The following is a 14,623-nucleotide window of genomic DNA, read 5'->3' as shown; positions in this document are numbered from 1 at the left end:
CTTTCCCCAGAACTGGGAACCTGTAATAAATTTGTTTCGAAGTCATCATAAGTCGGAAATGACTTGGAGGAACACTTCAACAACGACAACGACAAAATAATTGAAAACCGGGTTGAATTTACATTTTTTTTTACTTCAAAAAAGGGAAGTACATACATGAGGGAAAATGGGGGGGTAAACAACATTTCTTTTGGAAACCATGATCTCTACAGGTCTGTGTGTCTATCTCTATCCATAGCGTTAAAGATAGATACTCACATCCCATGACCATAAGCGTGCAAGTCTGGAAAGTCCGCCTTGCCGTCTCTTGCACAAGCGCTTACAAATATTAACAGGAGCGTAGACCGAGGAGGAGAAGAAGAAAGAAAACATCTTCCAAGTTGAGGCTCGGACGGGGAAGTTTCTATAATACACGGCGTTAAAGTTTATAGTACACAGCCTTGCTTCCTTTAAATGACAGAACGCAACAGCGGGGGAAGAAAGAAGTAGTACATTAACACTTACTAAACGCTAAAGGCGAACCCAAGTTCGTTATGTTATACATGTACAGTAAACTAACTGCTTTACAAAAAAAGCCAAATAATACAATATATCGTCACATGTATTTACAGTGTAGTAAATATACCTTTTTTGTTTTTTGTTTTGTTTTTCTGTCAAATTTTACACAAAAACTATTTACAGGATGGATGCGCTGCGTGTTGTAAAAAAAAGAAGCGTGTGGCCAATGCAAAAATGTGAGTTGTGTGGTTCAAGTCTCTCGCATAACAATAAGTCGCGCTTTAATACATCGGGAGCATGGTTTAAACTAGAAAACAGTAAATGTCAGGGAGAGGAAATCCTAAGAATGGGGAGGGAAAAAAGCACTGGCCACATTCAGAAAATGCGCAAGTTCCCAAACGCATTGATTTTCCAAGCGTTTCCTGGCGGCGGAAAACGAAGGCAAAACGCATTAGAAGGTGGAACCCGATGGCGGCTTTAATGCACGGAAAAGGCATCAGGCTTTAAGCCTTGAAAAGCAAGGATCTGTTCTTTAAAATATAAAACTACAAAATGAAAAAGAACAATGCACTCAGTCTTTACAGTACTTAATGGCGCGCATGGAGGAGGAGCGTGCAAATTGGATCCTTCGTGGCCGCCTTCCCCGACGTGAGACCCTTTGAATGTGTTACAACTCCCACCATCCCTACCCAGGTTGTGGAAGGCTGATGGTAATTCTAGTCCACCGCATCTATAGGGTGGCTGATGGGAATTCTAGTCCACCACATTTATAGGGTGACACATTGATGGGGAAGAAGTCTGTTTTACAGGTCTTACCTCCCTTAACGCTGCAGGACAAAAGGTTTTTGGACTCTCTCGATATTGGGCTAAAGCAACTCTTAGTCCTAGTTAGAGTAGACCTATTGAGGGGCTTACGTAAATGAACAAGTCCTGTGCCTTTCAATGGGTCTACTCAACTACAATGGGAGGATCTAGTCCCCAGAGGTGGAATGAGCGTTTCAAATTTTCTCGCACCATTATGTTCATATTCTTGACCCAAGTCAGCTAGTTGAAAACAAGTTGTTCTCACACACATTCTCTCCCCTAAAGAGGTTGCTGTTGTTGTTATTATTATTATATCCTGCCTTTCTCCCAACACGGAATCAATATTGATCCGAGATTTATCTTGGAAAGAAAGGCACAGAGGTGCCACAGGGTCCGACCGTGACCCATGCCACCCTAAGAAGCGAGCAACACAGACTCTCCTTACACCACGTCCGCCGATTTTAAGATACGGGAGCGTTGTGTACGACTCCAACGCAAGAAAGGAGATGTTTTAAACCAATGGCACTGGATCGCCCATTGGGTTGTTCAAATGGCGGGATCGAAAGGGGGTTAAGCAAAGAATGGCGATGAGGAAAAGAAATCTGCAGACATTTTCAGTAGGCGGATGCAAGGATGCAAGCAAATTTAAAGGCACTGAGCAAGTCAGTCACTGGAAGAGGACTTGGAAAAGGGCAACTGTTCTCGCCATCGCTATACTAGCTTCCCGCTATTAGCTACAAACATTTCTGGATTTCAGTTCCTTTGACACCCCAGAAAGAATGAAGAAGAACACTGTAAGGAGGGACATTACTCCTCTCCCTGGTCCTTTTTCTTCCTGAGTTTCCGGATACCACTTAAGAGGGATTTCAAGAGTTGTCCCAAGGGGATACTTCCATCAGGGAGCAGTGTTAATCCTCTCAAATGTTTTAGGTGAACGAAGAACTCAGAATCCCACTTGTTCTCAATATTAGGATTTTCCTAGCCCAGCGCTTCCCAAACTTGGGAGTCTCCAGGTGTTTTGGACTTCAGCTCCCAAGACTCCTAGATACTGGTTATGGTGGCGTCTGGGAGGTGAAGTCTAAAATACCTGGAGAACAAGAAGTTCTCCAAGATCCTCAAGTCTAAAATACCTGGACTTTGGAAATCTCTGATCCTAGCCTCTCTGGTCTTTGGCTTCCACCAGGCTCTCTGCATGCCAGCTATTGCATCCAAGTAACCTCGACCCTTCTGGGTGTTGTGTGTGTGTATCTGGCTTTCAACGGGCCTCTAGCTCAAACCAACTGAAAAAAAGACAAAAGAGTTGCAGGTCATCTTAAAAAACAACATACATTATTTGTACAGACACAAAATCTGCACTTGACCAAGGTGCCAACTGAGGACACCAGTTCATGCCTCTGACCAAATGGGTTCTACTCTACAAAAGATTTGGGTGCGTTCCAAAGCTTTGGTTGTGGATGTATACAACAAGATTTTACACACAAGCACATCTTTCAGTATGGCAAACAGACATGGCTTCTGTCCTTCTTGAACTGAGAGTAGTCATCTTCTCTTTCCTTTACCTGTCTAACTTAAGGCTGTGAAATAGGATGGTGTGGCGGCTGAAATGACCAACTAGGACTCCAAGATGCCAGACTTCAAATCCCTGCCCAGCTATAGAAACCCACACTCTCTCAGCATCAGGAAGGCAATGGTAAACCTCCTCTGAACAAATCAAGGCAAGAAAACGACAGGAGAGGGTTCCTTTGCTGACCTACAAGGAAGGCAATGGCAAAACTCCTCTGAACAAGTCACACCAAGAAAACGCCACAATAAAGTTGTCTCAGGTTAGCCGTATGTCAGAAATACACTTGCCTCTCCATATTCACTAGGGTTAGGGGCACAAGACCCTATGGAAAAATGCAAATAACAAAAACGCCATGTTTTTACCTGAGAGGACACCTCTCTAGGAATCTCTAGGTGCTCCAGAGCAACTCTGTGGTCAACGTCTGACAGACACTGACCATAGGACTGCGCTGGAGGAGCTACAAAAGCTAGGAGAGTATCCTCTTTAGGAATCTCTAGGTCCTCCAGAGCAACTCTGTGGTCAACGTCTGACAGACACTGACCACAAAACTGCGCTGGAGGAGCTACAAAGGCCTAATGGAGTGTTCTGTCTAGGAATCTCTAGGTCTTTCAGTGCAACTTTTAGATATTCCTAGAGAGAACATATTAATCAAATCCGAGAATAATCAAAGCCGTAAATATCAAAGCCGCAAATATGGAGGGATGACTGTATCTCAAAGGCAAGCAACAACACAAGCAACTTAAGGTTGCTAAATTCCCATTTGAACATATAGTGTGCACTTATGGATTGTGAATGGAATGGGGGAGTATCACCCTGAAATGCCAGAGGTTGATGTCCATCCTTTCCCGGTCCACAAGCCACCTGTGAAAAGATCCTACCAGTTTTCCTCCTTCCAAACCTTGAGATGTACATTGGCGAAAACAAGTCCGGCACACATTTCAACCTTGGAAGGAAAAACACCAAAATGCTTTGCGGCAGCTGACATAATTTTCGCCCCCGAGAAAATCTTCCCAAAGACTTTCATGCTATCGCTCAACGAAGTTCTGAATACCGGCTTCAGAATCAGAAAGGCTGGGTTACTTGGGGACCTTGTTCTTTTCTAATAGGCAGGAAGTAGGCATAAAAGGATGGATGGATGGATGGGTAGATGGATGGATGGATATCTCACTCACTGGACAGATGGCTGTACTTAAATGTCTCACAACCATCTGCAAAGACAGGCAAAAGGATGGGGTGGTTGTATCCGAGGCAAAGACTGGACCTATTCAAACAATATGCTAAGAAAATCATTCTTCAAGACAGTCAACTTGGATGAGAGAGACCACTGGTTTCAGCTTGGCTTGGATAAATGGGCAGCAGGCAAAAGCAAAGCCTGGGAACATGCCTTTAAAATGCTATTACTGTATATACTCACGCATAATATGTCTAGAAATTTAGGTCAAAAAAATGGACCCCAAAAACCTGAGTCGACTTATCCATGGGTCAATGTAAGTACTGTAACTTAACTCTTATTTAAAAGAAGGAACCGTCTTCTGGTGAAAAGCAAGAGTAAAATCTGTCTTGGAAGTACTGACACCCCTCTATTCTCTCCTTCATCCATCCTTAAGAGTAAGGACAAAGATTGTGTAAGTTCCCTGACATTGTTTTGCTTTGCTTCATCCTTTAGATCCTTTGCTATATGCCCCAAAGTTTTACCCTCGACCTATCCATGGGTCAAAGCAAAATCCATAATGTTGGCTCCTATACACCTATAACTAGAAAAGCTGCCCAAAGGTTACAGCCGCATCACAAATGGGTTGACAGCGATCGAGGAGTGCATCCATATAGTAGAGATAATGCAGTTTGACACCAAGTTAAGTGCTGCAACTTCATCCTATGGTATCCTGAGATTTGTAGTTTTACAAGGTTTTTAGCCTTCTCTGCCAAAGAAGACTGGTGCCTCACCAAACTATAAATCCCAGGAGTCTGTAGAACGGAGCCATGGCAGTTGAAGTGGTGTCCAACTGCATTATTTCTACAGAGGCACCTTTGTAAAGTTACAGTCCTAATGTAACTACAGTGATATCTGTTACTGGGGAAAGGAATGAAGCACGTGTAACTCAGGATTTGTAACTACTTGCTTCCAATCTGTGAGCCAATGGAAAACCAAGGCCTGTTACAGACTGCCAAAATAAAGCTGCTTGGGGTCTCTTTGGAGGTATGCTATTTAAATGATGCATGGGTCCTAAGAGTCCGGAGGTCCTAACTGGAGTGCAGCTTTGGTGCAGCTTCTGGATTCTTAGGGTGCATGCATCATTTAAACAGCATACCTCCAAAGAGACCCCAAGCAGCTTTATTTTGGCAGTCTGTAACAGGCCCAAGTCTTTTAACTGAACGCATGAACGCATGGGACATTCTGGCGGGGAGGATTCTTGCCCAGTGCATTTACTGTACCACCATCACAAACTGAACCTTTACCTGTTTTATCCCAAATTTACACAGCTCACTTTTGGCAAGGGACTCCAAAGTCCACATGCCACAATGAACGACAACTGTGGGACAGATCCTCCAGGTCCCCGTCATGCACCGTTATTCCCCAAAAATTTAATTTGGCACAAGAGCATTGGGAAGAGGCGAGATGCCAAGTGTGGGCATGATTTGGATCAATATATACCATAGCAACTGAAATAAACATACAAGCTTTTTCCCCTGGTGATCTTTGCCTCAAGTTGCCTTAAGCCTTCATGCACTCACTGGATTAAATTCTCTGTAGCTGGGTTTTCTACATGACCAAGTCTGTCCCTCTCACTTCTTTCTCTCTACATCTCCAACAACATCTTTTAAAAATCTCTTCTCGGCTTCGTAGGCGGTTGGCATCAGATGCTTGTGCCCATCACTAATTCCTTCCTTCCTCTCTCTCCCAGGAGCGTAACCAACCTTAAAACAGTTCTTCTCTCTATCAAAACAATAAGAGCAATTGTTCTTTGATATATATATATACAAAACAAATTACATGTTAACTGAATGTTAATACAACATTCTAACTGACAACAATAAATCTGGAGCCCTCTTTTGTACCATCCTCTCAATATTCAGCTGTGGAATTTCATTTACTGAAAGACAAAGTTTACAACTTTAGTCCTATTAACTACTTAATTTTCCAACAGTAAATATATATTTTTTCTTGACATGTTTTTCTTGTTGTTTTTTAAATTAAGACAATTAAGAATTCATAAATCTAGACAATTGCACACTTTTGCATGATGTTAGTTTCGAGTCATATGTTTGCCGAAACATGTTGTACTGCTCTTCTTATTGCAGTGTAGGAACCTATCTCCATTCTTTCCATGTTATTTGTACCTCTGGTACCAAAGTTCTGGTTAAAGAAGTACACTTGTCGCTCCACATTTGTTGGGGTTAAGGGCGCAGGACCCCCGTGAATGTGGAAAAACCACATATAACAAACACATGATGTTTTAACCTGGGAGAATACCTCTCTAGGTATCTCTAGGTCCTCCAGTGCAACTCTGTGGTCAACATCTTCTAGACATTGACCATAGAATTGCACTGGATGAGCTACAAAGGCCTAGTAGAGTGTTCTCTCTAGGTCCTTCAGTGTGACTTTTGGTTAAAGTTGACCACAGAGTTGCGCTGGAGGACCTAGATATTCCTAGAGAGGACATATTAATAAAATCCGTGAGTAGTCAAACCTGCAAAAGCCAAAACCGCAAATGTGGAGGGACGAGTGTAAAGCCCAGCAACACATTCATTAACTGAGGTATTCCTCTATAGTATTTTGAACAAGGCCTTTCCTTGTGACAGCTCTTTCAGTCTGCATTTTCTATACCTGGAAGATGCTTAAAATGGTGCTTGTGAATACGTGAACAGAGGACCAAGGCCCACCACCACATAAAACCTTTCAAAGAATATTAGGAGCTAACACCAGATGTGAGAAAAGCTACCTTTTTGTACCAGAACCTTCTAGCCCACAAGAGCCTTGGAAGTACAAAAAGGTAATTTCCCCAAGCTCTGCATCTTCAGCCTATGATCTTTGTTTTGTGGAAGTGCTAGAAACAGGCTGAAGTTATGAAAACAGGATAAAACGTGCGTCACAGGCACATAAATGTGCCACTCACAGCCCTCGGGGGCATGAACATCCATGCTCAGACAACCTGAACTTGCACATATTCCTGGTAGAAACTCCCTGGAAATTAATAACGTTTGCACCAGAGTGGTGCAAACCCATATACTCCATTGCACCCCACATGCGCAGTGTTCCTCAAGTCTGGAGCGGAAAAGGAACCAATGAATACCTTCCAAACAGTGTGCATTTATCCTGACCTCCTGATCAAGAGGGGAATTTTGACAAAAAAGAAAGCATCCATAGGTCAGAAAGAAAACTTGAGAAGCTTATCTAAGTATGCTTTTTGGAGCCACAGAGAGAAGCATCTTGGCCACCGCTTCTCTGAAATGAATGGATCATAATGAGCGAAGGCTCTCATCTCCTGGTAAAGCTGAGAAGCCAGTAAAATAAAGTCCACAGTTAAAGGGATGTTGGATGAAAACCAGGACGCTGAGCGTCTCCGTTGGCCATCAAAACCACTAATGTGCAAACAGGATTGAACATTAACACTTTGTTTTTTCCTTTTAAAGTAGATACAAAACGAGCTGTCGGACAAAAGAACAACCACCTCGAAACAAAACTGCAGCGGCAACGAAAGACAGCGGTTTCCGAAGCATGCGCGAGATGCCGTTTCCACCGCCGGACACCCTCGCTGTCGTTTCTGGCTACTCTCCGTTTTCCTCTGGCTCTTTAAGTGGTTCGGTTCACTAAGTCAGAAATGACTTAAAAACAAATGAAAGACAGAAGGAATTGCTTGGCAGTAAAAAAACAGAACAAAAACAAAACACGAAGGCAGCTGTATTAAAACAAAACGAATCCCCCCCAAATTAAAATCCACACGAAACGTTTCAAGAGTTGATCGTCTGGCCCCACGGCTGACAGGAGAAATGGCCAGGAGGGAGATCCAACATGTAAGTGCGACGGGAACGCTTTGCGCGGTTGGGGCAAGAGCGCGTTTGTCAGTCTTTTGTTAAAAAATAAAATAACGAAGTAAAACGGGGGGGGGGGAGGAAAGAGCGTCACACAATCTTTTTGATGCTGTGGCGTTTGAAGCTGCCCGTGCTGCGCTGCTTCTGCACTTGGCTGGCGGAGCCGTGGCGAGTCCTTCCGCTGTTGGAGTGCGTCGTGGTGGGGGACAGTTCCACGTTCTCCTTATCGATGCCTGGAATAAAAAGGGAAAACAAACCCCCCAAAAAGTGAGCCATCACAGGAAGGGCAAATCCATCTGTGCAAGAGCCACAAACGGTGTCAGTGCCCATGTTCTAGAAGAGTTTACTCCTGACGTTTCGCCAGCATCTGCGGATGGCATCTTCAGAGAATGTTGGCATAGAAGAGCGCTGAATATATATATATACATATACTGCGTGACCCTGGGTAGGGAGGAAATTCCATGTTAAGCTGTGTATTCTGTTGTTGCTGTCAGGGCCTCAGGGTGGGAGGTTGACAGGATTGGTGATCGCTATCTGCTGGGAAAGCCCCCGACCCTGGGTTGTTTCTTATATGCATTTGTTGAGTCCTCATTTTGCTATTCTTCAGGACTGGTAGCTAAACTTTGTTCAACTTTAAAGTGAACATGGCCACATAGCCTGAAAACCCCACAAAAAACTATGGATGCCGGCCATGAAAGCCTTCAACTTCACTGTTTCAGTGCGCTTCCGAATGTACAAACCATGGTAATCCCAACTTTGTGTAATGAGTGAATAAAAACATGCACCTCATGATGCGCAGGATCCCTCAAAATGTAAAAGGATAGAATCATAGAATCTAGGTGTATGTGGATAGAATTGTAGAGTTGGAAGAGACCCCAAGGGCCATCTAGACCAACCCCCTTCCATGCAGGAACTATCGCATTCTGACCTAAGCGTGGTCTAGAATTTCAGTATTTTCAAATAGCATTTTATGCCCAAGTTGCAACAACAGACCAACACACAAATTAACATGTAAATTGCTTCCTCTCAACCAAGGGTCACACAGTGTGTCTGTCTATATACACACCTTCGGAGAATGCTGGCATGGAAGTGAGTGGGAGATATATATATCCCACTCACTTCCATGACAGCATTCTCTGAAGATGCCAATCTGGTTATCCTTTTAGCTTTCATAGACTCACTTGCTGTTTTCGCTGCGACAAAGGCACATGGTTACCCACCCGAAAAGTGAGCAAAATCTGCTTAGCCAACAAAAGACAGTGTTTTGACTGGTGCCATTTCAAGTCGAAAGACTCACTGGCACAAAGAAGTCAAGAGTACTGAGGCAAGAGCTCAAATGCAGCAACATTGAAACTGCATCAATTATTTGCATGTATTGTATTGTCTTTCATTTACGTGCAAGCTTAGATGTTTCCCAGGGTCTTCAAAATTCAAGATACATTCAATGGAAATTCAATGAGCAGTGCAAATTCAATGCACATATTGGGAAAATATACACCACAGAACCAGGGGAGAGGATATCGACCCAAACTGAGTCTGTTGTCCAAGAGAGGAATGAACTTGGAGACGTTTTGATGGGATTCGACACACACACACACACACACACACTTGACATGAGAGATGAAATAAATACACCAAACTGACCTGGGGAATGCTGGGAAGTCGCAAGGGAGGTCATGGAATTAGAGAGGTTCAGGTTCGCAGTAATACTAAGCTGACTCTGGACTGCAGGAGGGTAAGGAGAGGTTGGGGTCAGCAGGGATTCTTCACTGGTTTCCTCATCAATCCCAGGTAAGTAGGTGTCGATCAAGGCATCCAGGAACTTCACTATGAGCTCAGCGTAGTCTGGGATTTGTGTTTGCTAGGAAAAAATGAGAAACAAATTAGCCCATCAGTTTTTAGCCAATGGATCTCATTAAAAACAAACACAGTTGTTGCTCAATCCTGCTTTCTCCAGCTATCTTGGACCTCAGCTCCCAGAATCTCTCACCTTCTGGCCATGGAGGCTGGTGCTCCTGAAAGACGAAATCCAAATCATTTGGGGGAGCAAAGCTTAAGAGCCTGTGACCTAGGGCACAAGACTGGATTTCTCTTATGGAAGAGCTACATGTCCATTGCATTTGGCAACCACTGGCCAGCTTACTTCAAACTACCAAAGTGAAGGAAGGATCAGGCACTCCTCACGGAGCCCACACTTTCAGAGAGTTGTACACGGAAAATGCATGGGAGCTGCCTGGTTCCCAAGGTCTGGAGTTTTGGCAACGTGATAATTTCTCATATCACAAACAACCTAAATCTTCACACTTGGAGGGGTTCAGTGAAATATGAAAAATGTATGTTGACTTCCATGTTCCGCATGTGGTCACTGCAGGTATCTTAACCCTCCTTTTGGGGTTATTTTTCTCTAAAGAGATTTGTTGTGAGCTGCCCCGAGTCCCAGCCTTGGAAGAAGGACATGATAAAATATAACAACAACAACAACAACAGAGACCACTCCTGTTTAGCTGTGGCAATCCTGCAAAAGGCACATGCAGACTAAGTGATTCCAAATTGCTAAATGCAACATTTCTACAATAATAGTAATAATCAAGAAGGCGTTTTACGCTGATCCAAAGACACAGGTTATGTCCAACTAAGGCCACACTGACAACAGGTCACCTTCTAATGTAATGTGACAGAGGCTGATGTGAAATTGATCCACAGATCACACTTCGAGGTGGCTTGACCATTCAGCAGTTTTCGGGGCTGCCAAGGACAGGACTCTGTAAAGAGTGGAGCTTTGGTGTTATGCCCTGCTTGATGTGTGTTTTCTGCCAAGGAACGAGCCATGGGGAAACCATGAACAGGTGAGACAAAGCAAAAAGGACTAGTCACAGGCCCAGGGAACACTAGGTAGTAACCCTTGTTAACCTTGGTTTGGCGCACTGGAGCAAGTGCTCTGCAAGCACTTTAAAACATGTGAAAGCTGTGATGTGCCCAGACTAAACTGTGCAGAGCAAGTGTGAGAATCAGTGAGAGGAGAAGCTGGAACAGATGGCCCCTTCGTTCAGCTTGGAGATTCTGTGACATGAACTTCTGCAGCTATGGTAAGCATTTGTTTTAAAGAAAGAACATCAAGATCCGTGGAAGACGACTAAGATTTGCAAGGGCAGCTATGGAAAGAACCAGATAAGAGCCTTATGTGTAAAGCTATATCACTGAATACTTAAGTCAGGGTTGTCCATGTCATAGTGTTTCTGGTTTCTGTGTACCACTGTGAAAGGTGGATGGTGAAGCAAGCGGATAGGAAGAAAATAAACTCATCTGAGATGGGGTTCTGAAGGAGAGTTCTACGGATGCCATGGACTTCCAAAAAGACAAATAAATGGGTCCGAGAGCAAATAAAGCCTGAACTCTACTAGAAGTTAAAATGGTTATTGAAACACCACGGGTCTCACCTTAGAAAATGGTCCCGCAAACCTCCATAAACCGTTGAATCCAAAGCCTATAGCCGACAAACCACAAGGACAAAAAGAGAATTTGTTAAGAATACAGTGCAACGCTCCAACAAAAATGTGAACACGATTTGCAAGTTTTTCCTTGCGGATTCCACACAAGCCTTGTTTGTCATGTGATGACTGCAGCATCTTATGAAAACTTGTGTGTATCGAAGGCGTATCCCTTTCAACAGGGATGGAAATCATGGAGTCCTTCAAATAGGCAGTCTAACCTATCTTTTGGATGGTTGGCGGGGAAAGAAGTGACAACATCAGTAACTAGTGGTGAGCCACTGTATTTTAACGATTGTACATGTATGTTTTTAATTGTACCGAAAGGAAGAAGTTAATAGCTTGAGCTTTTGTAGACTTCAGATGACTTTGTCAGATGCCTCCGAAGAAATAGCTGAAGTCGACGAAAACGCAAGCTACCAACTTCTTTCAAAGGTGCTACAAGATCCTTTTGCATACTGATTTTCCAGGCTAACACAGCTGTATCTTGAATTTAATTGTATTGTTCTTTTAAATTGTGAGCCAATCTGAGACCTAATTTTTTTTGGGGGGGGGATCAGTGGTATATTATTACCATTATTATTATTATTATCATTGATGACAATGACATTGATGTTTTACTAACAATAACATACTCGAGGGTGTGTGGTCAAAACATCGACATTTACTCTACAGAGAAGCCAACCTCTCCCCACCCTTTCCGACGAAGCGGCAAGATACATACTTTGCAGGTAAGATGTTTGGTACTGGGGCGGCGATTCTTCATGGTAAACCACGCTCTGAACGATGCCATGGATTGGATTCAATAAATTTGGATCCTGACACTGCGACAACAGGGTGTTTATCTTGAAGTCCAATAAATTGTGCCTAGACAAGGAAAGCACAGCTCGGTCATCAGTTCATTGCCTGTTTTTACTACAGTGAGCCAACAGAGCGTAAAGCTTATGTAGCCAACAAGCCAATAATAGAAATGTCTAGAGTGAGTAGGTGGACTACATACAAACGGATCTGGATGGTCATTCTCTTTGGCGAGGGAACAGCATTTCGGAGGAGGGTAAAGGGACAATTAATAGGGAATTTTCAGCATCTTGCCAAACTATAGTTGCCAGAATCCTTCAAAGCAAGGGAGCCATGCCAGTTAAACCCAAAGTAACCAAGTACTTTGAACACTTCAGGAAAAACAGCTCCAGTGATCTGTAACTACAGCTGAGCACCTAGTCTACTATTCACGAGAAATGTATGGCTAATGTGAAGTCGAAGGCTTTAATGGACAACATCCATAGTTTTTTGTGGGTATTTTGGCCTCTGTGGCCATGTTCTAGAAGAGTTTATTCCTGACGTTTCACCAGCATCTGTGGCTGGTATCTTCAGAGAAAGCTGGCATGGAAGAGAATTGGGTATATATCTACTGTGTGACCGAGCAGCACTGCGCAGGCGCAGTGAAACCCATTTGTATGTATTCGCAGATGACCACTCGAAGAAATACCGTTACAGGTAAGCAACCTGTCCATATCTACTGTGTGACCCTCTCTGCATATCCTCCCACCCTGAGGTCTTGCCATCAACAACAGAACATTACACAGATTAACATAGAGATCACTCTTCCCTACCCAGGGTCACACAGTACACACACATATATATACCCTTCTGACTTCCATGCCAGCATTCTCTGAAGATGCCAGCCACAGCTGCTGGCGAAACGTCAGGAACAAACTCTTCCAGAACATGGCCATATAGCCTCAAAAACCCACAAAACTATAGTGTACGGCTAGCTATGCAACTCTAAGGCCCTATGTGCTTATGGAACATGTCAAGTGGAACCGGTCTCTGTAACATGCATCGGCTTTGAGTTAAAAACTTCGTAAGGAATTCACTTTTAGCCATTTTGCCACTGGCTTCCTAGTAGCGATTGGCTGAATATAAATCCTTTTCTACTGAAGTTTACACTTCCTCCTCTATTAAGATCCCATATTTTGACCTAGGGAGCAACGTCCACAGATATCATGCTGGATTTAGTTTCGAGACCAAACAGCAATCCAGAAAAATGGTTCACAAATCCTAGGTTGGTTTTAGCTGAAGATTTGGCTTTATCCGCTCCTCTGCAGCTAAAATGGGCTACCTGGCATCGAATGTGGTCTGTTCCTGCCAAGCCACAAGCAAGTGCTTGTTGTGTGTCGCCTGTGTTTCCCAACACATTTGCTGCGTTCCTTCTTTACCTTTTTACATCTCTGCAGTATTTCGAGTGTACTTCTCAATCACTGCAGCAGGTGAAGACAGACTCAGAGGCTGGTCCTTACAGAAGCATGTTTTGAAGGAAGCAACCTTGTTACGAAAGGACCAACACTTACACAACAGGAAAGACCTTTGGAAACACAACGCTGGCTTCTGCCAAATATTCGTACAGGATTCGCTGGTCAAACTCATCCGAAGTATATTTCACTAGAGTTGCCTGTTCCAAAAAACAAAAATGGATGGGGAGAAAAGAAGTAACTAGTGGTGTGCCGTTGTATTTTAACAACTGCATTTCGCTGACAAAAGCGAGGCATGAAAAGAAAGGCTAGTGAGTGATCAGACCACATATCTCTCTTTCCATCTATCTCAGTTCAGTTGAAAGACTAGAAAATGAAGGCTGATGCCACATTGCAAAATTAATGCATTTGATGTCACTTTCTCTCATGTCTACATCCTATGGGATCCTGAGATTTGTAGTTTGTTGTGGCACCTCTGAGAGAAGGCTAAATAGCTCACAAAACTATAAATCCCAGAACTCCACAGCACTGAGCAACAGTGGTGTCCAACTGCATTAATTCTGCAGTGCAGATGCAGCCCCCGGTTTCACAGTTCCAGCAAACCCAATCTGGTGGCATCTCAGACACTAAGAGATTTACTGTGGCTCCAGTTGACGAAGTGGGTTCTAGTTTATGAAAATATATGCTACAGTTAAATCTCCTGTTTGTTAAAGTGCTACTGTAACATGGCAATCGATCACTTTTTAGTGGAACATCTCTAAGTTATTTTAGGATAAGGCCTAAAAAAGGTATCTTTAAGCAAGGAGAACACAGAGTGAACCAGCGAATATGGAAGGACAAGTGTATATGTAAAATCTTGTTTTTAAACAATTCAAGCAACTGAGGGCCTTGGTCCAAACTTGCTGGTGCTTCCTTTTCTCAACACCCACCGAAATCAAGATTTGTAAAATGTTACTTTCCTTGATGAAATCAAAACCAGGAAGCCCTAG

General features: G+C 43.4%; 2 protein-coding genes across 16 annotated transcripts in view; both read right to left on the bottom strand.

Annotated features, from left to right (window-relative positions):
- Positions 1-14,623, bottom strand: part of LOC121917114 (RNA-binding protein Musashi homolog 2-like) — a 911,933-nt gene that overhangs the window by 543,643 nt on the left and 353,667 nt on the right. The window lies entirely within an intron of this gene.
- The window catches only part of NF1 (neurofibromin 1), a 353,409-nt gene continuing 338,898 nt past the window's right edge, over positions 113-14,623 (bottom strand). For 2 of the 5 annotated variants that reach the window (XM_042442781.1, XM_042442785.1), the window contains 6 exons: positions 13,734-13,834; positions 12,110-12,252; positions 11,335-11,381; positions 9,542-9,758; positions 5,600-8,130; positions 113-2,582 (listed from right to left, as the gene is read on the bottom strand). In XM_042442781.1, coding sequence (XP_042298715.1) covers positions 7,988-8,130; positions 9,542-9,758; positions 11,335-11,381; positions 12,110-12,252; positions 13,734-13,834 — 651 coding nt within the window. In that variant the 3' untranslated portion in view covers positions 113-2,582; positions 5,600-7,987. The remainder of the gene's footprint in view (positions 2,583-5,599; positions 8,131-9,541; positions 9,759-11,334; positions 11,382-12,109; positions 12,253-13,733; positions 13,835-14,623) is intronic. The other 3 variants (XM_042442784.1, XM_042442782.1, XM_042442783.1) reach the window with 3 other exon arrangements.

This window comes from Sceloporus undulatus, chromosome 11 (assembly GCF_019175285.1).
Source record: "Sceloporus undulatus isolate JIND9_A2432 ecotype Alabama chromosome 11, SceUnd_v1.1, whole genome shotgun sequence".
In the NCBI taxonomy this organism is placed as follows: Eukaryota; Metazoa; Chordata; class Lepidosauria; order Squamata; family Phrynosomatidae; genus Sceloporus; species Sceloporus undulatus.
This window is presented reverse-complemented; position numbering and strand designations above follow the sequence as displayed.